Source organism: Gossypium raimondii, chromosome 12 (assembly GCF_025698545.1).
Source record: "Gossypium raimondii isolate GPD5lz chromosome 12, ASM2569854v1, whole genome shotgun sequence".
NCBI lineage: Eukaryota > Viridiplantae > Streptophyta > Magnoliopsida > Malvales > Malvaceae > Gossypium > Gossypium raimondii.
This window is the reverse complement of record NC_068576.1, coordinates 42,991,992-43,014,576: the sequence shown is the minus strand read 5'-3', so window position 1 is coordinate 43,014,576 and position 22,585 is coordinate 42,991,992. Positions and strand designations below refer to the sequence as shown.

The 22,585-nt window shown below is 32.9% G+C and overlaps 3 protein-coding genes across 4 annotated transcripts; 1 reads left to right on the top strand and 2 right to left on the bottom strand.

Annotated features, from left to right (window-relative positions):
- The first annotated feature begins 7,034 nt into the window (after positions 1-7,034).
- On the top strand, positions 7,035-13,570 carry LOC105764276 (pantothenate kinase 1). Of its 2 annotated transcripts, none has more exons than XM_012582802.2 (10): positions 7,035-7,378; positions 7,833-8,039; positions 9,228-9,274; positions 9,563-9,679; positions 10,514-10,633; positions 10,724-10,818; positions 10,907-11,000; positions 11,189-11,320; positions 12,459-12,571; positions 13,073-13,570. In XM_012582802.2, the coding sequence occupies exons 1-10, from the start codon at positions 7,297-7,299 to the stop codon at positions 13,302-13,304; spliced, it is 1,239 nt and encodes a 412-aa protein (XP_012438256.1). In that variant the 5' UTR covers positions 7,035-7,296; the 3' UTR covers positions 13,305-13,570. The 2 variants fall into 2 exon arrangements, with proteins under 2 accessions (XP_012438256.1, XP_052481088.1); XM_052625128.1 differs by having other exon boundaries at positions 7,040-7,378; positions 7,864-8,039.
- A 237-nt stretch (positions 13,571-13,807) lies between these two features.
- LOC105764277 (uncharacterized) lies at positions 13,808-17,019 on the bottom strand. Its single transcript, XM_012582803.2, has 6 exons — positions 16,795-17,019; positions 15,848-15,988; positions 15,563-15,754; positions 14,949-15,071; positions 14,674-14,817; positions 13,808-14,441 (listed from the first exon to the last, which is right to left on the bottom strand). The coding sequence occupies exons 2-6, from the start codon at positions 15,971-15,973 to the stop codon at positions 13,995-13,997; spliced, it is 1,032 nt and encodes a 343-aa protein (XP_012438257.1). The 5' UTR covers positions 15,974-15,988; positions 16,795-17,019; the 3' UTR covers positions 13,808-13,994.
- Positions 17,020-17,544: 525 nt separating this feature from the next.
- On the bottom strand, positions 17,545-18,709 carry LOC105762194 (glucan endo-1,3-beta-glucosidase). The gene is made up of 2 exons (XM_012580090.2): positions 18,637-18,709; positions 17,545-18,518 (listed from the first exon to the last, which is right to left on the bottom strand). The coding sequence occupies exons 1-2, from the start codon at positions 18,707-18,709 to the stop codon at positions 17,545-17,547; spliced, it is 1,047 nt and encodes a 348-aa protein (XP_012435544.1).
- Positions 18,710-22,585: the final 3,876 nt, after the last annotated feature.

The following is a 22,585-nucleotide window of genomic DNA, read 5'->3' as shown; positions in this document are numbered from 1 at the left end:
ACTCACCACAGCTCGTATGAGCTTACCGTTTCAGCTCGTATGAGCTTACCGTTTCAGCTCTACGGAGCTTACCGTTTCAGCTCAATAGAGCTTACCGTTTATCAGCTCAGAATGAGCTTACCGATCATGGCTCGAAAGAGCGAAAATGACAATGAATTGACAAATTTCTGATAAATACAATTATAGTGTATCACCCGTGTATCCCTCGATGTTCTAATAGGTTCAACGGGCATAATTACTGTTGCTGATTATATGAATAAGCTATGTAATTATATGGATGAATTACCGTTGATATGTATAAGTTATGGATAAATTTCTGTTATTACCGATGAATTGTAGGTTATACTGAATAGGAAAGAATTGATATAAATGTTATATGATTTACATGATTTAAAAGTTACATGAAATATATGATTTACATGGATTGTTGTTTTATGAATATATGAATTATAGGGACGACATGATATATTTGGCTATATGACTAACTCTTGGATGGTGATGTGAATAGGCTTTGTGGACAAATGAATTGATTTTAATTGTTTTAATGCTTAGATATTAAATTGGAAAATTTTAATTCTATATTATACGGCTTACTAAGCTTAGTGCTTACTTCATTCATTTTCTTATGTTCTATAGATTCAGAAGCTAGCTCGATTTTGGACAAGGTCGGAGATTGGCTATCACACTATCAAAACGATTTTTGGTACTTTTGGACGTCATGCATGCAATTAATGTAAATATGGCATGTATAGTTAGTTTTTGGTATGAATTTTTGGGTTTGATCAAGCTATGTGATATGGCTTGAGTTGGAAATGTTTAGTTTAGAATGGAAACATTATGTGTTATGTTCATTTTGGGTGCACTTTGATAAAGGGTATTTTGGTATAATTGAGTATATAAATGCATTGGTTGAAATTTGAAATTTGCAGGGAATGTTCAATAGTTATAAATGGGTTATATTCAAATTTAAAAAAAAAAAAGAATGAAGTCAATTAGTAAGAATTTATATGAATGTATGATTATATATATTTGTTATTTATTTAAGAGTTTTTTTTTTGTAAATTATCCAAGATATACGATAATGCCTTGTAACCCGATTTCGGCGACGGTTTGAGGTTATAGGGTGTTACAAATATGCTTGCTGGTGTAATCGAGTTTGAGCTCCCTGTTTCAATTGCTATCTATCTTGCTTGATGTTGCTTATATCCCCTTGGCATCGTTTACATTATAGTCTGATGTTTTGTGAAGTGTTGCTTACTCCAAAGTTTGTCCTAAGGTTGAGGGGCGTGAAGGGATTAACACTGTACAATTCGAAGAACCATTTACCTGATGTCATTAATGCTTTTAAGCTTCATGTTTACTTTTTGCTTTTCAACTATTTTTTAACATTTAGCTATGGTAATTTGACTAGGGCAGTAGCCATGGAAGCAAAATGCAGTAGATCTAAACAAATTAAATAGTGGTAAGTTTGTACTTCAACATCAAATTCTATTAATTTGCAATTATCATTTACTCTGCCAGTACAATTTTAATTACTTTTAAAAATGGGGACAAGTTGATTCTTGTGGTGATTGGTTGTAATTCCTTATACCTAGGGAATTCATATATTATCACCAATTCTTTATCCAACGTGCTTTGGTGAAACCATTAAGTTTCTCAAGCCAGGGCCTAACTTCATGAAAAATCAAAGAGCTTCTTAGGCATCAAATTAAAGGTTTATATATATAAGTAATATAGTAGAAAATACTAGAGTTATCATCTTCACAATGACTGATTTTAAAACATAAATTGCAAAATTAACAAATAACAATTTGGAAAGTAAATAAAAATCTGATTGGATTCAAATAAATATGCAAAGCAATTTAAAAGCAATAACACAGATTAATAGCAATGAATTGAAGAGCCAGAATAATTATTTCCCCCTAATATACAATTATTGGCAGCGATGTTGCGACATTATGGCAATTTATTAATTTGGAATCGACAGTTTATAGGCTTCTCTTGAAGTCATTGTGTTCAATCCTTTATCTAATTTAACATATGTCTATATTAATTTTATGTCAAGAATACAATTGTAAGCACCACCCCTACAAGATTATGCATGGTAATAATGTATGTCTACATCATTACAAATTTAAAATCAAAGAAATTAAACATGCACCGTTCAAGTTTTACGTCCATTAATCACAACCTTTTCAGAATTAACAACTAACTCAATAACTCACTAATGTTGATTAGGCAATAACAAGCATAAAACATAAATAACCCTTGAATGAATAAACCTCATATTGCAACAAGCATACTTAGCAAAGTACTCATAATCTCATATTAGGGTTCCATAATTATTCTAGTTAACAAAAGTTTAGCCCATAATCATCAAATTAAAAACAATCAATCAAAACTCAACCATAGTTCAAAATAGCAAAAGAAAAGAAACAAAAGGCAAAGAGAATTGTGAAGAGATGATGAGCCGAATAAGGTGGTTCTCCTCCAGTCATCCTTTTCTCTTTCTTCCTCTTTGGATCTTCGTTTTCTCCGACTTGCTTTTTTCTGAAAATTGATGTTCTATTCTTTTTGCACCAGGCGGCTCCTCCCTTTTTTATTATTATTAAAGTGTGATATTTATATCCCCAAAAGATTGTGGGCTAGGTCAACTCACTTCCCTATTCTATTTTTGTCCTCTTGAGAGTGTTTGAGCTTTTACATTTTTGCAGAGCCTATTCATTGTGATTTTTGGTCATTATCAGCACTTGATTACGAGATGGGTTAAACCCAAAAGTTGATGTGACGTTATTTAAGTGTAAGCTTCCCAATCTGTTCTCGTCAAGCTCGATGTTTCGGTATTACTACAGCATTGGGGCTTCAGATGTCGAAATTCAACATATTCTTTTCCCGAACAACAAACGTGACTAGCACGACTCGAATCCAAGCCACACTTAAGGCGATAAACATCCTTAACCATCAGGTCATCACATGAAGTTCTTTTGTACATTAATTTAAATCCTTTGTATCAAACACTTGAGCGCTTGTAAATTGCAACCTTCGTAGATAAATAGATAACTAGATTTATCATCTTTGCAATCTTCGGTGTTGTATAATTGTTAGTTTTTTAGGGAAAATAACTTTGCAAATTTATTTTTCATGAGTAAACTTATTGTGTTTTATACAGGGAAACTAATTAATAGTTGCTTGATATACAAGGGGAATGGAGTATGGAGATGTCGTCAAGTTTAGTTGGCTTGAATTTGTGGTTGGATCTTAATTTTGTGAAATTTATTATATTTGAGACTTTATGATGCATAAGTTAATAAATTATAATACATTTTTTCCCCTTAATTTGTATCAGTGATTTTAATTATATATTTTCATTAGTATAAAAAGCATTTGTCTATGGATGCAATTCTCTACCGATGGCAAAATAAATAAATAAAAATGTCACAAATCTCTTTATCCACCAAAATTGTACAGAAATCTATCACTATGTAACAATGTACTAACTATTTATTCAACACTCGAAACCTATACCAACGATAAAACTAGACAATTACCATTTTAGTGGCGTTCACATCTCGATGTAAACCTTTAAATCTATTTTGACAATCATATTTTTCGACGATAGATGAGTATATTGATGTTACATGTGGCAACGGTTATTTTTCGTCAAAATAACCTTTTGACCGTCGATATAGACCTTTCGAACTATAGGGACACTGGATGTTAGTTTATCTGTAGCGGCAATGAAGAAAAATCAAGAAAGAGGAGTGAAGTGATACAAGGTTGTTTAACAGATAACATGCTTTACTCGAAATAGTTAAAAGGTTGATGAACGATTTGTTGAAATCTTTATTTGATGATGATGCGTTTTATTTGCTATGGCAGTTATATGGATTTAGTTGGTTGGTTGTTTGGATAATTGCATTATCAGGTTAGGTGTGTGGATTTAGTTTGCCATTGTTTTGTGGTCATGTTATAGTGTTCACATGTATTTGCTTTGTTTTTTGGGTTCATCTCAATAATAAGAATAATGAAAACTTTGTATCATCTTTTATAGATTTTAGAGAAGAAAATCCGCAAGTCAAATAATTTTTATAATTAGTTACTAAGGATGAAACCCAAATAATGTTTTTCTTATTTTTAGAATATTTTATATTTATTATTATCATTAATTTTATTTTTTTAAAGTGATTTGAATTCAAATCTTTTAAATTTGATATATATTATCATTGTTATATTATTTTCCACTTATAATATATAAATAATTTATTTAAAAATATTTTTAAAGCTTAAAACTAATTGAAATTCTAATCTAAAATTAAACAATGATTTTATATGAGTTGTAAATCATGAATTTAAAATTTTAAATTCAAATTCAAATTCAAGTTTCCAAACACTATATTAAATAATTTTCAAAATCAATGTTAATTGTAGTTCACCTTATATGAATCTTGAATTGGTCTGACGAGGATAAACGAATCTCGTATATTTAACATGGTCGATGTGTTGAAAAGTCGCTTTAAAAAATAGTGTACGTTACATAATGAAAGGTTAATTTTTTTTCTTAAAATCGAGCCTTAAGATATTCATAGTAATAAACTTATCCGAATTATTACGTGTGTTTTGTGCGAGAAAGTTAAGTTGTTTATTGGCTTTCTACCAAATGATTTTCTTTGTTATCCTCGAACCACGATTTGTTTTGAGTGTGTGCTCAAACAACATAAATCGAATGCACAAAATGAAAAAGTTTAATTAACTTTTAGTGAGAAAGTTAATTTATTTCTATGAGAACCGAAAAATTTTGAGCTTTTTAGAAAATCAAATTTATTCTTATAAATAAAATATAATTAATTCTAACAAAGTACCGACACTCAATTTGTATGTCAAAAGCTCATCCCATAGTTCCTATTTATAAGAAAAAAGGTACGGCAATTTTACTTTAACAAAAGGTAACTAAATAATAATATTTTAATAAAAATACAGGTTCCCTACTTGGGAAATCCTAGGGGCGGCGACAACCTTTATTGGGATTAGGGTTTATCGCCCCTCATCATATGGGATAAGTTTTCGGGTCTGTCTTGTGTATTAGTACAATTTTATGTTTTATTCGTACTTTTAACCAATACTTATAATTTATCCAATCTGAAAACTATTTTTTATTTTCCAAAATATTAATTAATTAATTAAAATAATTAATTTATCCAATTAAATTATTTTCTCAACTCAATTCTAATTCGTTTAAAGTTATGACAACTTTACCATATTAGAATCTATAAGAAATATATTTAATTGTCCCATTCAATAAAACTATGATGACTAATTAATTTAATTCTCACTTTGACCTTTAATTATTTAATTATAATCAATTAAATAATAATCCAAAAAATTAATTTAATTTCAAAGCCATCTTTTGTAAACCTGATCATGGACTAGGCTACCGACCAAGCTTGAAAGCTTGTCAGAAAAATCAGAAGATTTGAACAAAAATATAGACTCGAAAAATAGGCTTAGACAAAAAATAAGGCCCATTTTCTAAATGAATTGAGACTTGGGTAAGCTTTTTTTAGCTCGGCCTAGATATCATGCTACCCTTTCTTTTCTTTTCCTCCCGACTCCCCCAAGTTTTAAATTATAATCCCCAATGGTAACAACAATTAATTTCTTTTCTTTTCTTTCGTAAATCCCTAGCCATTGTCATTTCCCTGCCCTTTTAACCCCCTCCCACAACCGACCCCAACACCATCTGCCACTAACCCACCACCATCTTCATTCACCAGTCGGCAGTGACTCTGTCACGATGTACAAACGTCAAAAGTAAGAATACTGCAACTAAAGATCGAATTAAAGTGGTGTCCACAAATATATAGATCAGATTGTAATATAATTTTTGTACAACGTGGCATGCGTATTTTAATTTTTAAAAACATAAAAATTAATTAAAAATAATTTTTAAAAAAATAATTCTTCAATAAAGTTATTTCAAAACTTAACCACTCATATCAGCCTTACACTTGTCGGACTGACTAGATTGCCAAATTTTTTATAATGTTGTACATCGTTGAATGTAACTGACAATAGTTTTTTTCCTCTTTCAATGACTGCCGACAAATTGTAACATATTTTTATAATGTTGTACATTGTTGAAGTTTACTTAAATAATATGGAATCAATTATACCAGTTAAGTGTGATAAACCAATAAATTAACCTGTAAAATTTCAAACTTATAATGAATCTAATGATTTTAAATGTCACACTAAAACATAAAGTATATGAATAAAATTTATATATAATCCATAATGGTATGAATCACGAGAATACTTTTTATTGTTAATTATATTATTAAATTGACATTGTAATAATAATTTATTAATATTATTACGTGATAATAATAAAAATAATATTAATTAATTTGATCATATCTTTTAAAAGTTGCACTTTACAATTACCATAATATGTTATTCGGTATACTATCAATGGAATTTTTAAACTCTACAAGGCCAAGGGGTTGACAAGTGCCTTATAAGGGTACAATAAAATATTAGAGAAATAAATACTTTAAAAGAGAGAGACAGAAGACAGACGATTCTATTTTTGTCAAATCGTATCATTTAAATATCAAATAAGAGAATCAATCTTAATATTAAATATGTAATATTGTAAGTATAATTATATCATAAATGTGTAAAAATATATTGTTTTTGGGAGCATAAAACACATTTTTCTAAGGGAGCATAAAACACATTGTTAAATCTTAAAAGAAATTGTGGGTCAACATGGAAAATTGGAAGAAAAAGAACATTATGGTGTCAACAAACATTGACATTAAAATCTCTCTGAATGATGTCATTAATTAACTAATTAAATAAATGTCATAATCTTTTTTAAAGGTTATAATAAAAATTATATATGAAACTCATTCAGTGAATAGTTGTCTGATATACCACTTAATGAAGACAGGGAAGGGCGATGGATGAAAGATTGAAGCGAGTCAAAGATAAAGCTGTTTGACTGGCAGATTTAACCCATTTTTTGGCCCAAGAAAAAGAAAATTCAACTTGATGATTCAATTCAACGCCACCAGTGATGGCATAATAATCACGTTTGATTTTGACCAATGGGACGTATAATAATATTACGGATTTCATTATTCCACCAAATCCCTTGTTGCTTTTCTTTATATTCTCTTTCCAATGAGGTGCAGATGGGTTAGACGCAGGCCAGAAGAGATCCAAACCTCTTCCTTCTGTTTTTTCTCTTCCTCTCTTTCTGGGTTTTAAGCTCTAAATTATTAAAGGGAAAGAATGGATCATCTCGCCCATGTTTCTAACCAACCAAATACTCAGCCCCAATCTCAAATTTCTCATTTGGCTCTCGACATTGGAGGTTCGTTTTCTATCCTTTGATCTTCCAATTTCCTTCTCCCCCCCCCCTGTTTTGAGCTAATTTGTCACACAATTTAGATTTTTTCGCATGTACTGTGTTGACTCCCGCTGTTATTATTGTTATTGTTATTATTTGGTTTGTTGAATTGGGCTACTTTTTGTGCCTTCAAACCTACTTTGCTTCCTGTTTTATCTATTTTCTAGTTAGTGTGTTTTTTTTCCTCCTAATTCTTTGTTAGGATTTGTAGTTTTTTTTTTTTAGTTAACTGTCTGAAAGATGGCCTAACGGTTATTAAGAGAGTTTGAGCTTTGGGGTCCAATTTTTTTTATGTACTGAAAAGAAAGGACCGAAGCATTTATATTCATGTCTTTACTTCACACTCCATTTAGAGTATCCAACAATTTACATTTCAGAGATAGTAGAACTTATTACAATCTTCTATGTTGGTTGACAGGTTCTTTGATCAAATTGGTGTATTTCTGTAGATATGATGATAGTTGTAGAGATGATGATGAGCTAAGGTCCCAAAATGAAAGCCTTGGTTCCAAAAGTGATAACAGCCGACCTGTTCTTGGAGGAAAGCTTCATTTCGCAAAGTTTGAAACTAGCAAGATAAATGATTGTTTGGAGTTCATTCACTCCATGAAACTTCACCTTGGTGGTACGTTTACTTTTGCTTCTCTTAACAATCATTCCTTAGAGTTTTCCTTTAATATCATTAAAATTTGGCTGTTTTTGGGTTGCATTCTAGAAGTGTGTTTCCTAAATTCTAAGAGTTAGTATGATTGCCAGCGACAGTAGTGCGTAATTAGCCACCTGGCAGTCCTGACCTGAATAACAGGGATTGTGAGATCTTATTTGAGTTTAGGCGAGGACTCAGTTGCTTAGTTTAACTTTATATGCAAGCTCATTTAGCACAATGAAAGTCATTTCCAGTTTCACATATATTTGGTTGAGATTTGGCTTGTTCATGAGCGTACCCTAGCAATATTTCAGCCTGATGCACTGTTTAGATTAGTGATTGGATGTTCTTAGTTGGCTACTACTTGTAGTTTAACTACAATTTGGAGAAGATGGTTGTTGTTATCATCATTCTTTAGATGCAGTTGTCCTTGAATATCATTAATTTTTGGCAGTCGTAAATTGATATTTGAGAAGTGTGTTTTTAACTTCTAAAACACAGTATGAATAACAGGGATCGCTAGACATTATTTGAGTTTAAATGAGGATTGATTGCTTAAATAAGTTATTAGTTAAGCTCATTTAGCGCTAAGGTTATTTTCACCTATATTTGTTAAACTTTGACTTGTCCATGAGCCTACACTAGCTATATTTCAGCATCATTCACTGTTTAGAAAGTGCTAGGATGCCCTTACTCATCTACTACCTGTCTTTACTACAGAATGGAAAAGATGTTGAATTGAATTCTCAACATCTACCCATATCTATGGTGTGCAATTTGATTTTTGCTTAAGGGCTCTGAAGCATAATAGCATGACTGACAATATATTACTCCAGAAATTTTTAAGGTGCTTCTGTTTGTTTTTTCTTGTATTCTGGCATTGAATATCGGAATCATATCTTCTTTTCTTATCCAGGGATATTCCTACTTGTACTAGGATGATGTTATTTGGGGTTAATACTCCCCTTATCTTTTTTTTTTTGCCCTAATAAAATACTATCATGTCACTGGACATTGTTTTTTCTTCTGTGGTTAGTACTTAGGAAAAACATCTGGCCTGGTTAACCGCAGTTGCAGTTTTGTTGCAATTTCTTGAATATTCTTTTGAAGCTTATTTTATTCTGACGTTGCTTAAGCCTATTTTCTTATCAATGAATGTTAATTCAGGTTTCCATGACTGCACTGCCCCTTCCAGTGACAAGATCTTTATAAAGGTAAACTTTCTTGGTATTTCTCTGGTTTTGGGAGGAGTTCAACATTTCTAGATATTCTGCTTTATAATCTGATAGGAGCTAATCATTCTTAATAATTGATAAATTTTATTACTAATCATGTAACCTATGTTCTTTTCTTTTCTTTTTTCTCTTATTTTTGACTTTTTTCGAATGCTATAATTATTACTGCTTTGAGCACTTATTTCTCTCAACCTGCTTGTATCAGTCATATTTGGTAGGATGTTTTGCAGTAGAAAGATACCTTAAATGGCTAATATGTGTCTGCAGGCAACAGGCGGTGGTGCCTACAAATTTGCTGACCTTTTCAAAGAAAAGCTCAGTGTCAGTCTTGACAAGGAAGATGAAATGGAGTGCCTTGTGACTGGTGCAAATTTTTTGCTTAAGGTGGGTTTCTAATACTGCATAAATGTTGTGAGTCTGCACCAATTGGAGTCTTAAATCTTATAAAATCCTCTTATAATCTAAGTAGTCTTTTAATGTCTGACTATCGTGAAGCCAATCCTTTCTGTTTTCCTGCCAAATATGTGTGCTAATGTTTTTCCCCATTTCGCTTTTTGGAAATTTATGCATGCTTGTTAAATATATTTTATTCATTTTGGCTGTCTGACATGATTATGATATTTTCAACAACACAGCATATCATATGATTTAAATGGAAAACTTAACGTTATGTCTCTTGCCTTTAGGTAGTCTACCATTATTCAGCAGTGTGTCTAACTGGTTAAATATTTACAATCTGATGCTATGGGCAGCTTAAGTGTGAGTGAGAGAATAGAAATTTATCAGCATTGCTATTTGATGGCAGGGTTATTTTATCGATGAGACTATTCTAGTTGGTTTTCTTATGATATTTGACTTGTTGTGGAGTCTTGGCTAGTTATAATGGAAGTGATTTTGAAGTTTTCTTCTTCTCAGGTTTAAATTTAGAGAACACACTCATCTTTGTTTTTGGAAATGCAAGAGTTTTGTTTGTATCTGGAAGTTTTTGCCTATTCTTTTACTCACAGTCATGTTATTCTCTGAAAGTTAGTGTGAACCTTCCTTCTTTTCCTTAAGGGTTGTGGAATATTTTTATCAAAAAAATGTCTGGCAGTAAAATACAGTTTTAATTTACATATTCATTGACATTGTCCTATAGCGGTTAGCACATAGCTTCTGGCTATTTATTTATTTATTATTGACATGCTCAATATCTATTTGCATATTGTTCTTTGATAGGCAGTCCACCAAGAAGCTTTTACATACTTGGATGGTCAGAAGGAATTTGCTCAGATAGACCCTAATGATTTATATCCTTATCTTCTTGTTAACATCGGGTCTGGTGTTAGCATGATAAAGGTATTCTAGTCATCTTCATTACTTTGGTAATATTTAAAGCTTTTAATATATATATTTATATAGTTGATTTTCAATCTTTTGGGTATATAGGTGGATGGAGATGGCAAGTTTGAGCGAGTTAGTGGAACTAGCCTTGGAGGTGGCACCTTTTGGGGTTTGGGAAGGCTTTTGACAAAGTGCAAGAAGTAATTATGTCCTCATTGACTACTGTAATCTTTAGTTTCCTTCCATACTGTGTTCTATTGTATGTAACCAATTAATTTACTGTCACAGTTTTGATGAGTTACTGGAGCTAAGTCATCAGGGAAATAATAGAGTTATAGATATGCTTGTTGGTGATATCTATGGTGGAACCGACTATGCAAAGGTACGGAGATGTCTTTGTTCTAACTTAGACTAGGAGAATTTGCATTCTCCATAACAATGCATGTTTATTGGAGTTTTCATATCAAATAGCCTCAGTTTCATTCAATACAATAAGAGTTCGTAAATTACCATCTTTGACCTTTTGACATGTAATCATAAACTGCTTTACAATTGTTTTATTAATGACAGATCGGTCTCTCAGCAACAACAATTGCTTCCAGCTTTGGCAAGGCCATTTCTGATAATAAAGAGCTGGTAGATTACAAACCTGAAGACATTTCCCGCTCCCTTCTTCGAATGATTTCAAATAATATTGGTCAGGTTAGTTTCTGTAATGGTTTTCTTGCATATGGTAAATCAAATGTTTATCCTAAAACAGTGCTAACCTTGACGCTTGCCTACTAAAATAGAAAATTTGTATCATTACAAGGATTTTGGCCTTAATGTTGATAGATATTGCTTCTCATGCCTGGTTTAACCTTTCATAATCTTTCCAAGTTCATTTGGTGGATGAGAATTCCAGATTTCTGTATTGCCTAATTGATTTTGTTGCAGAATTAATATTTCAGCTATTCTCAGTTAGTTAAGTTAGTTGATATTTCTCTTTTGGGTCTGGGTGAAGGTAGTCCTAATGGGTTTAGTCCATGAGATGGACCCACGAGAGTCTAGTTACTATTCCATTACCCTGAGAATTACTGTTTCCTTTTCAATTCTGCTTGACTTTTCGGGATGCTGAACCTCCAAATGCATCCGAGAAAGTTCCTGCTGGATCTGAGTGATCTCCTTCTGCATCCTAGTGGTTACTCCTTTGGCTATCTTGCCAGAATGTAGTTCTAATACCAATGATGCAGCTCACTTATAAATCTTTGGATTTTTAGGAAAAAGAGCCTTTGGAGAACAGAGAGGAGGAGAAGAAACAGAGAAGATCTAAGAGAGAGAGAGTTTTGTCTAATGCTCTATGGCCTTTATTCATTACTGCTCTCCATATATACTCGAGATTCCCAGATCATACAATCCTCAATACCTGATAGCTACTAACAGTAACCGTAACAGTACCAGTAATTCTCACTGTAATTGAGTGGTAACTAGACTAGACTCTCATGGGTCCATCGCTTGGACTAAACCCATTAACACTACCTTCATCCAGGCCAAAGGAGAAATATAACTAAACTTCAAAATAACTTAAATAGTAATGCTGCTACAGATTATATGGTTACTCTGCTACTCCTTCGGTACTATTGTTTTGTTTAGGATTCAGTTATGTGTATAATTTTTTTTTTGCAAGGACTACCTTTTAGGTCGTCAGTACTTTGATTATACTTTTTCTTGGGTCAAAGAAAAAGAAACTTCGCTTTCATGATTTCTCTCATATTAGTATCTATAAGCATCATGCTTGTGGCTTTATAATTAATACTGATTGTTGTTCTGTTGGCTTCATTTTTATCTTTTTTTTGTACAGATATCTTACTTGAATGCACTTCGGTTTGGCCTTAAGCGGATATTTTTTGCCGGTTTTTTCATTCGGGGTCATGCCTATACTATGGACACTATTTCCGTCGCTGTTAATTTCTGGTAACTATTGAAGTGTTAATTTTTCAGTTGCTCTCCTCGTCATAAACCATTTATATATTTCTCTTTCATGAAACTCAAATGATAATTCTCAACACTTGAGGCTGATTGTCGAAAATGATTTCATTCTCTCAAGTTCAATTCCTCCTCACGGAATCTTCAATGAAAATTAAAATGTGAAAGCTTACCTTGTAGAGGTAATTATTACAATGATCAAATTGCAAACCTCTATTAACCAAAGGAGGAACAAAATTGCTTCCCCTGAAATCCTAACAATTATCCTGTGTCTGCAAGAAAAAAAAGATTATCTTTAGTAATTTGTGATACAAAAGTGAAATAAGTTGACTACATCTTCTTTTTCAGTTGATACATAGTTCCATCTGTAGACATCAGGTCCTGTTACCTAGAAGCTGTGCATTCTAATAATTTTCCCTTTTACTAACATCGATCTTCCTTGATTTTTAATTAATATTCTTCCTTTCTTCTCTGAAATTTATGCTACAGGTCCAAAGGTGAGGCTGAAGCAATGTTTCTACGGCATGAAGGTTTTCTTGGGGCACTAGGTGCATTCATGAGCTATGAGAAGCAGTGTCTTGACGGCTTGACTGTCAATAAAATACCGCAAAGGTTCCCCATCAGTGTATCCTCTGCCGGCAATAAGATTTATTGCTCAATGAACGGTAAATCAAATGGCAATGGCAACGAAAGTATTGAGTGTACTGTATACGGAACATAGAGATACAGCATACAAGACAAAGTGATTCTTGTGGAATATCTAGGTAACTGTACAAGAGAGAAACTCTCCATTCGGAGAACATGTATTACATTATAGATATATATTGTAGGACCGGTCATTTCAACAGAAACCAATGTGAAGATACAATAAAAGAGTTGCAACTCACAATTAGACAAGATTGTCTTACATCTCCCTTCATTGTAGATTACATGTACCATATATGTATTGCTTTTTTACTTTCTTCTAATGAAATTATTCTCTTTAAACTGTTTTTTCTTCTGAATGTCTGATTTTTTTGGTTGAATTCAAGCATTCAATTTCAATTCTTGTTTGGTGAGACTCACATTTTGGTACATGATCTTTCAGGGGTCTGCTTTGCACTTTATTTGCTTGTGATTGAGTTCAGATGCTTTTTTTTTTTTAAACAAAGAAGTATCAAATGTCCTGACATTCGTGTCTGACGTATATTCAAACATCGATATAGTAGTATGACTTTTTAAATATATATAAAAGAATAAGAATAGATTTTTCATATCGGACAAATATCCTTATCCAAGTCATGCAAGATGATGATTCAAATGCTTTTGGAAGATTTCAAAAGTTCAAACTGAAACATCATAATAATGGACATTTTTCATATAAAATACTCACATGCTACAGTCAACCAACTATATATGAACTTAGAACTCATCAAATCGTAGACGATTCAGCAGTCAATAGCCTCTTACCACGCAGCTTCACATTTCTCCTATGAAGGTTCCATCTTTCTTTAATGTCATTAATCTGCTCAACTTGGTGCTGTTCATTGATTTCGTTGACGGAATTTTCAGCGTCAAAGCTGCCCTTTAGTCTAGCAGCTTCGGCGAGCAGATCATTGATCAGCATCTCAGTGGTCTTGCTGGTTATTCCCCTTAGATACCAAGAAATGGGTGGGGGAGGGACGATGGCTGGCTGAATCAGTTGGTCCAAGCTCACCTTCGACCCAATCCTTCCTTTACCCCCAGTACATGAACAATACTCTGCCCATGTTTTAGGTTTGAAAGGAAAGCATGTTTCTTCATCAACGAAAAGAGGTTCTACTCTCCAGTGACCTTCAAATTTTTTCATGAATCCTGCATCTACTTGCTTGAACTTCATCTGTTAACAGTCATTATTAGAATTACTGAGAATAACTCGCTAGTAACCCATGCATGATCTTTTTGCACACAACATAAAGATTAAGCAAAATAAATTAAATGCTTCACTAAGTGGAGTGTCAAATCATTCAAAGATTGAAATTGTTGAGTGTAACTCAGAACCACAAAAATAAAAGTCCCAACTCCTCACAGAGAAGGCTCACTCATGGATTTTAAAATCAAATAATCCTTACTGAGTTATCTTCTCCGTTTTGATCCACTAGAACATGAACTGAGATGGTCCCTGACCACCAAAGGAATCTCCACAAAGCTTTCTGCTCCACATCAACCACCTGTCTTTTACCTTCATCAACTAAAACCTTTCTAGATATCACTTCCTGAAGCATAAGATCAGTTTATTAAATAAAAGTCAGAAATTTCTGAAAGGGCTTGAAATGTTGAAGCTACAAATGACATTGAAGATGGAAAACATCAAATCTACTATCGCCTGTGAAAATGTACCACTCACCTTAATGTTTTTGAATACTCTCTTGTTATCAGGATCTGTTACAATATTATACACTGCATCAGGAGGCAATCCAACATCAACTTTTGCCTTAAGGTTGCAAAGAGAACCTTTTGGTACACTGACCTGCCAAGAATAACATTAGGTTCCTAGTACTTTGCAAAATGATAGATGCTTAGGGTAAAGTATCCATCAAAGCAATTAGGAATGTAAGATGACAGCAACCTTGTGCAAACATTGGATATATAATCAACCTTCAAAATTAGAATCCAGGAGTTTTCTTCAGTGTTGGCTATATGAAAGAAATCGTACTAACAAAGTGTACTCTAAAGTTACAAAACTAGAATCTATGATAGCTATGATACTCATACTCAGGTGTGAGTGTCGGATATGAGCAAGTGTTAGGCACGGGAATGTTCAATTTTCTTTGTTTTTGGATGGTTGTATCCTCATATCCACGTCAAGAATTATGTCAAACACAAGTGCCAAACATGGGTTCTTTGACAAAAATGAAGAGTTGAAGCAACATAGCATGATATACATGACGTTTAAAAGAAAGGGGGAAACTAGAATAACTACTGAGAATGAAACCACAAATTTCCCCAAGGATTCTTTACCTTTATTTCTGGAGGTTGATTGACCCATATAGGATTTTCTCTCCAAGCTTGCAATTGTTTCTCCAGATCGATCCCCAATCCAGTAGATAAACTCTTCTCCTTCCCAAGAAAAGGGTTAACTGATTTTATTCCAACATTATCCTTAGCTAGTCTCTTGATTTGTGACTTTGACAAAAGAAAATGGAACTTTCCCTTCAAAATCCAACATAGAAAAACCTATCTATCAAACACGGTTTTTCAATTTCCATTGAATGAATTTTCCTCTACATAGGAGCCATGACAAACCTTGAGGCAATCTTGAAGTTGGTTTGGAAGCTGAACCAAAAAGGCAGAAAATGCTGGATCAAGAACCTTCGGTTTTCCATTTCTGTCACTCCTAGGAACATCAATGCTTACTTTTCTCCCTTCCATCTAACCTGTTAAAATCTGAAATTTAATACAAATGTTAATCCACAATAAACTAAAAGATGTGCTAATGCAATTGCTTTGTATAAGAATACTATATCAGCAAGTTTACAGATAGCAGAGAATGGAAAAGCTTATTAACCACCAAAACCTGTATAACTTTGAACAGATACAGGATGAATGATATAACATTAGAACTTAAGCTTATTCACCGAGGTTAAATGTAAATTTGTTATCCTACATACCAAAGATGAGATAAAAGACACCCTTAGTTAAACAAACTACCCACACTGAGCCACTCTCCAGAATTATCTATTGTATTTGTAACCCTCTGACTGTACAAAGAAACCGAAGGAAGACATCATATTCTTGTTATGTTTGGGATAAGTCAAGAACATTAAGCCACATCTCTAAAATTTCTACAGCAGCCCCGGATTTTGTGGGATAGTACTCTTTTCAGTAAACCAAAATTTGTTAACAATTTTTTTGTATTTTCATCAGTTGATTAACTTAAAGCAAAAGTCTCTCGTAATCAGATTAAAGTAACGATCATTCCCACAAACCCTTGATATAATTAATCAAATTAACTCAGCACAAAAGTAACGGCAGGGGGGAATTATGCATAAATGAAGCAATTTGAGGCAATTTCTTAGCCGACTCTATCATGGTCTTGGGCAAAATTCAAGATTTGCATTCAACATGGGTGAAGTGGAATCAGTAGCCATCAAAATTGACAACGAAAAATAAATAAAGGACGAGAGCAGAAAAGGCAGAATGAAAAGCAGATTTCGCAATGAAAATAAAGACAAAGAATGGGAGTAACTTACAAGGTGGATGGGGTGACAAGAATGTTCATTCCAGTAGAGATTCTTCGTGGGAAAGGAGAGGAGATTGTGAATGGATTACTTTTATTTTCTTGTCCCAGTTTTTGGTTTAGAGTTGTAGAAGTTAGGTACAACACGTGAAGCACACATGGAGCACAAATCAGGAGGAAGCAATATGAGCTTCAGAGCTTCCCTTCTCCCTATAGCAGTTCTCAACTTGTACCTTCTATACTTAAACTTCACCAAATTATAAAATAATCCTTTAATTTTTTTTATAACACATTTTACAATTAAGATACCATTTCATATTTGATTCTAAATATAAAATATTTAATAAATTTGACCTTTTATAAATTTAGCTCTCAAAATTTGTCAAATTAGTTCTAATTCAATAATTTGATAAATTTTGTAAATATTGGGGCTAAATTTGTTAAATATTTTTGGATTGAATGTGACTAAATTTATTATTAGTCCAACATTAACAGCTAAAAAGTGATCATTTTGAAAAATCAGAAAAATTAATAGTTGAGTGACACCCAAAAGAATGAAGAATTTTAACTAGTTTTATGTTCTCTTCTGCGTTTTAAATTTTTAGGAAATTTTATTGACTATTATTAATGTATTGTTTAAAATGATTAAAAATTGAAAATTAGAAATCCACCCAGATTGATCTCCGGTTCAATATTTTCAATTGCACTCAGTGAAGTCCAAATCAAAAAAGAAGATGAATCCTATTTATTGGTTACATCCAACTTAATTTTCTGAATTAAATCTAAGATCATAGGCCTTGACACCATCAAGTCCAAATATCCCAAAATGCTTCTCACACTCATCTCCACCTTTCCCATTCTCATCAAACAGATCAAACAAGTAAACCTCAATTCCCACCCCAGGCCTCCTTGGTGTCCCTACATTTCCCACTACTCTCCTCACCACATTCTCGTTGTAAGCCAGTGCATTCTCCACGCTGGCTGCCTCCCCTCCGCCCTTTGGCCACCCTGTCTCCGACACGACCACCTCGACTTCTGCAAACCCTTCTTTCTCCATTGCATGAACCACTGCATCTAAGCTCGCTTCAAACAGATTGCCATACATCAACTGGCCGTCTTGAACCATGTCATTGCTTCTAAACAACGCGTAGTCCAACGTTACTTGATTCGACCTACTGCTTGTGTAGCTGAAGTATGGATACACGTTGACCATGAATGGTGATTTCGTCTCATGCAAGAAACTCAGTAAAGGGCGCAAGACAGCACGAAGGGAAGGATCAAAGGCTCCGAGCGAGGGAGGGTAGGATACAGAGAGCACGGATGCTGCTTGAGGGGAGGATAACTTGATTGTACCATCAAGGTTTAGCATTTTAAGTGCTTGGTAAAGGTTAACAATAGCGGGTACAAGATAGGGAGAATAGAATGAGTCTTTAAGGAGTACCTCATTTCCAACCGCAATATATCGGATTTGGCTCGGAACAATATGCGCGAATATGTTGGTTTGGAGCCATTGGAGTGCAGAGGCAGGTGTGCCTGAGGCAAGTGAAGGGAGGGCTTCATTAGGGACACCGGTCATGAGATTGATCCCGGTGCCTGAAAATGACTGTAAAGTAAACGGATGAGGATCGAAGATTCGGACATTCGAAATGCCATTGGTTTTGAGAATGTTGATCACTTCCAAGGTTGGTGGGAGGTTGTTGGCAACACGGCCATAGCAGATTCCAAGTGTTGCAGCAACTGCAAGCAAATCCAAATTAAAAAAGAAAAGAAAACCCTTCAAACACTGATTATAAAAATCTCCCATTCCTATATATTGACAAAATCTAACAGCGCAAGGGATAAGAGATGTTGGCACCTGCTTCACATGGAAGAAGCAAGAGAAATGAAACTGGAAATAGAAGTTCCCGAATTGTGATTGTTATCACCATTGTTTTTCCAGGCTCAACGAATCCAATTTTTTCCAGGCAATGTTTGGTTAGTAGAATGAAGAAAAGAGATGAATCTTTGTTGAATATATAGTGTTACCGGTTAGAATGATTGCACACTTGGTGTAAATTAGGTTGAATTTTGGTTTGAAAGGCTTCATGTACTTGGCAATTTTCTATTATTAGGGTTTTTATTTCCCCTAAAATATCTGTATTCAACAAATAGTGATGTGATGGAACAGGATTTGACATACACAATACCACCAAGAACATAGCAGTGAAGGCCATGAGTGATGAAATTAGTTTGTTTATTGAAAAATGGTACTCATTTAGATTCCATGACTTACTATCCAGCTTTTCATTTATAGTTAGAATAACTACACCAATAAATTTTGCCATTTAAAATATTGGTTAGTTCAATTGAGAATGTAGGATCTTTCCCATTAGACAAGTCTTAGTCAAACTAGTTTAAATGGTATTTGTATTTCCTTTTTCCGAAGGGTTATTTTTAGTTAATGAAATTTAAGCTTCTAATCATCTAATTTTAGGGGAAAGATATTTGTCCTCTAGGAAATTAGATTTAAGCTTACTATTTTTTTTTAAACATTATCTCATACCTAAAACTACTTATACCCCCTCCCCAATCCTTCAATAGGAGAATAATGTCTTTCAGCATACTCGAACCCACGTTCTCCTACACTGACAACAATGTCGATACCAACCGAGCTAAAACTCAATCGACTAGCTTACTAAATTCTTTAATTTGCTTTTTTAGTGGCTTAAAATTTAAATTCGAAAATAATTTTCTTTCGTCTAAAAATACATTTTGTGACTCTATTTATGAAAAGAAAATAAATAAATTATCTCGGTCAAAAAAAGATAAATTCTCCCCGCTTATTGGTCAATGTTTTTTTCCTCTCTGTAAATCCAACTAAATGAAACGATTTATATTTCGAATGAAATGATGTTTATTGACCTAGCATCAAATGTAGTAGTAATTTCGGTCTATTTGCACACTTATAGAGCTTGTTTTCTAGCCGTTTTAATACTTATTATTACATTTTCGGTATTTAGTACTTAGTATTAAAAATAATTAAAAATAAATTTTTTAAACTCATTTTGTAAGTGTGGTGACCTATTAGACTGACACGGGTCTTAGATAGTGCTAATGTGTTGACTTGAGTGTGCAGGTTGATTAATTATAGGCCCAATGGACGTAGGAGCAAGAGACGAGTGATGTATAAGCTTCTTGAGCCGTCAAAGCATGATACAAACCAAGGAAGCCATAAATTGCTTGTCGTGTCGCGCCATAGACCTTGTATGGCGCAACATAGCCCCGACGTGGTGCCCAAGTACTTTAAGGCTATTTTCGTCTGCACAATCAACTTTATACGAAGGCCTAGGACGTGCTGAAGACCTAATTCAGGCTGCCATGTAACGACCCGATAGTCAGGGATTTTGGAAAGTATATTCTTGGGACTCCATTTTCGTAAATCAGACTCGTAAATATTTTTAATAAATATTTACGAAGTTATTTGTGTAGTTAATTAGGTTTCGGTTAAGTGAATTTACTTGAATTAAAAGTAATTAGGTATAAAGACTAAATCGCATTTGAGTTAAAAGTTGAATTATAGATTAAAAATTAATTAAAGGGCCAATGTAGTAATTATACCTATATATATGTATAGTGGACGGCATATGTTATAAATATATGTTATATATATTATGAATTATAAAATGAAATTTATAAGTATAATGGTTATAATAATTAAAAGTAAAAGTAAGTATCTGTATTATAATAAATAATATGATAAATAAATATTAAGTATAATAAAAAAAGTATAATAAAATGAAATAGAAAAGAAAGAAAGACATACAAAAGAAAGAAAGAAAAAGGAGAAAGTCACGCACGGCCTAGGTACTTTTAGGGTTCAAACTTCAATTGGTTAGTCAATTTGGTTCTTTTTCTTGTAACTTTTATATTTTTGAAATCTCGGTACCTAGGGCTACTCGACTCATGTAGTAATTTTAAAATTTATTAAGATTTTAAATATTATAAATGTTAAATAGTTTTAGTATTAGGAATTAAATTGATAGATTTTTAAACTAGAAATGGAAAAGGATTAAATTGTAGAACAAATTGTAAATTTTGAGTAATATAGACTAAATTGTGAAAAATTCAAAATTTAGGGTTTAATTGAAAATAGGAGTTAAATTTAGTTTAAAGTGAAATTTGTATAAAAATATAAAATTAATTGTAAAGAATAAAAATTAGTCTCGATTTAAGGACTAAATTGGAATTTAAGAAAATATTGAGAAAAAATTGAAATGATCAATGTGAAATTGAATTGAGTTGTGTTGATGAATTTTAATTATTTTAATTCCGTAGCTAACGTCGTACCTGAATCCTCAACTAAAAAGGGGAAGGATAAAATTGACGTCGAATAGCTCAGAATTCACGGTTTGTATTTCTATAAATCTGAATCTAGTTGTCAATTGTTGTAATTCGATTTAATACATTTGGTAAGTGTGTGAGGTGAGTATTTGGCATTTAGATAGTTGATTGAAATGGATTGAATTGGTACATACATTATGAATGTATTGATTATTTGAATTCAAATGAATATATGTACAAATATGAGAATTGGGTATTGGTTGTATTTGAAATGTGAAATTAAACCCTATTAACTGTATCGGGCTGAGTCGGATATAGATAGCATGCCATAGGATAGGAAGAGTTCAGGGATTTCTTCGACTTCGAGTCAATGAGGCACTGGGTGCCAATTTACTTTAGTTTAACCGATGAGACACTGGGTGTCAATTTATATAGCACTAGGTGCAGTTATTACTTCAGATTTACCCGATGAGGCACTAGGTGCCAAACTGGTGTGTTGGTTGGATCTATGTATCCGTTCGAGTTCAAGTCGTGTTAATAGGGGTAATTAAATAACAAATTCTGTAATCGATATTGAAATGACAAAATATGTGAATTGGAAATGGAAAAGTGAATTGATATATGAAAGGTGAAAAAGTTGTGATTATAAATGAGATATATGAGTAATGTACTCATTGATTGAATATAGTTGAATTATGAAATTGTTAAAATGAAATGTGGTTTGATAGGTGAAAAGCTATTTATATAGCAAGTATGAGAATTGGAACATTTGTTAAACAAATGAAATATAATAGCATGCGTAAGTGGAATATAGTATGAAATGATATGCTACTATGTATGAATTCAAAAGGTTGGCATATGATAGTTGTGATCTTAGTCATTAATATGTGTTTATATTTCAATTATGCATTTTGTACTCTTTTGTCTTTAAATATTCAGATTATAGAATTATCACTGAGTTTTACTCAGCGTATGGTTTTTGTTTTCCTTGCGCAGGTTAGGTACTTCTCTTTTGATCGTCGATTTAGCATCCAGCAACGATCCCGAACTCAAATGTGGTGATGTTTATCTTTTGTATTGGCATGTACCTAGGATATCTAGATGATAGTTATTTTGTGGATGGATTGTAAATAAAGCTATAAGTGTAATGTTGGTTGGTTTATATATATAAACATGTGTTTGTGTTTGAAGCCATAACATGGTATGTTGAATTGAACTAAGATAAGTTAGGTGTTTGTGAATCTTAGTTGATGTTTAGGTGGTTATGAACTAGACTAAATGGAGTGATTTTGGTATATTTATAATTTGGATTTGAATGATGCATTGATGATATGTTTTGATGGTGTAAATGTGGTACCAATGAGGGTACATTGGTTAGACACCTAGGATGATTGTTTTGGCATGTTTTAAGTGTGTGTGATTGTGTTTTGAATAGGTTAAACGAACAAATTTTGAGTTGCTTAATGTCCAAACAAGTAGGAAAT